At 37.6% G+C, this 638-nt stretch overlaps 1 protein-coding gene across 1 annotated transcript; it reads left to right on the forward strand.

Annotated features, from left to right (window-relative positions):
* Positions 1-95: 95 nt before the first annotated feature.
* LOC136797177 (26S proteasome non-ATPase regulatory subunit 10-like) lies at positions 96-543 on the forward strand (the record flags this gene model as incomplete). Its single annotated transcript, XM_067053009.1, is given in 1 exon segment — positions 96-543. A coding segment is annotated over 1 exon segment (448 nt), but the record flags the coding sequence as incomplete, so codon positions are not given.
* Positions 544-638: the final 95 nt, after the last annotated feature.

Genomic DNA, 638 nt, shown 5'->3' on the forward strand with positions numbered 1-638 from the left:
ACTTTTTTTTTATTTATATTGTATTATTGCTAATATAGATAATAAATAAAGAAACATATTACTTGTTGTTTTTTTTATTAGTAGTTTTTAATTTTCTACTAATTGTGGACAAGGCGGCATCTCTTGAAGCTGCTATAGAAGTAGGAAATATAGAAGTCGTCAAGTGGCTTTTACAATTCGATATCCATTTAGAACACTTGGAAACATTATTGAACTCTGCATTTTCCAAAAATAGAATAGACATTGTGAAAGTATTGATTGAAAAAGGAGCTCTCGACAATTTATCTCAACATAGAAAAGTAAAACACTTAATAAGTTCAAAACAGGAAACCCTTCTTCATTTGGCTGCTCAGTCGCAGCGACCAGCTGCTGTTACTGCTCTTTTGGAAGCTGGGTCGGGGCCGAACGCTGAAGACATTGATGGCTATACTCCTTTGCATAGAGCTGTAGAAGCCGGCGATGTAGAGTCAGTGGTCCTTCTTGTCAGAGGTGGAGCCAATGTCAATCAAGCGACGCCCTCAGGAGATCTCCCACTTCATATAGGAAATGTTATTACTCCGAGCCACAAAAGTAAACCATAGACTGAAGTGAATTTCACCACTCCAGAGGAGATTTTGCAAATGTCAATCTCTCTTCAG

The sequence above is a fragment of the Halyomorpha halys genome, unplaced genomic scaffold (genome assembly GCF_000696795.3).
Source record: "Halyomorpha halys isolate HHAL.00 unplaced genomic scaffold, Hhal_1.1 Scaffold6574.1, whole genome shotgun sequence".
Taxonomy (NCBI): domain Eukaryota; kingdom Metazoa; phylum Arthropoda; class Insecta; order Hemiptera; family Pentatomidae; genus Halyomorpha; species Halyomorpha halys.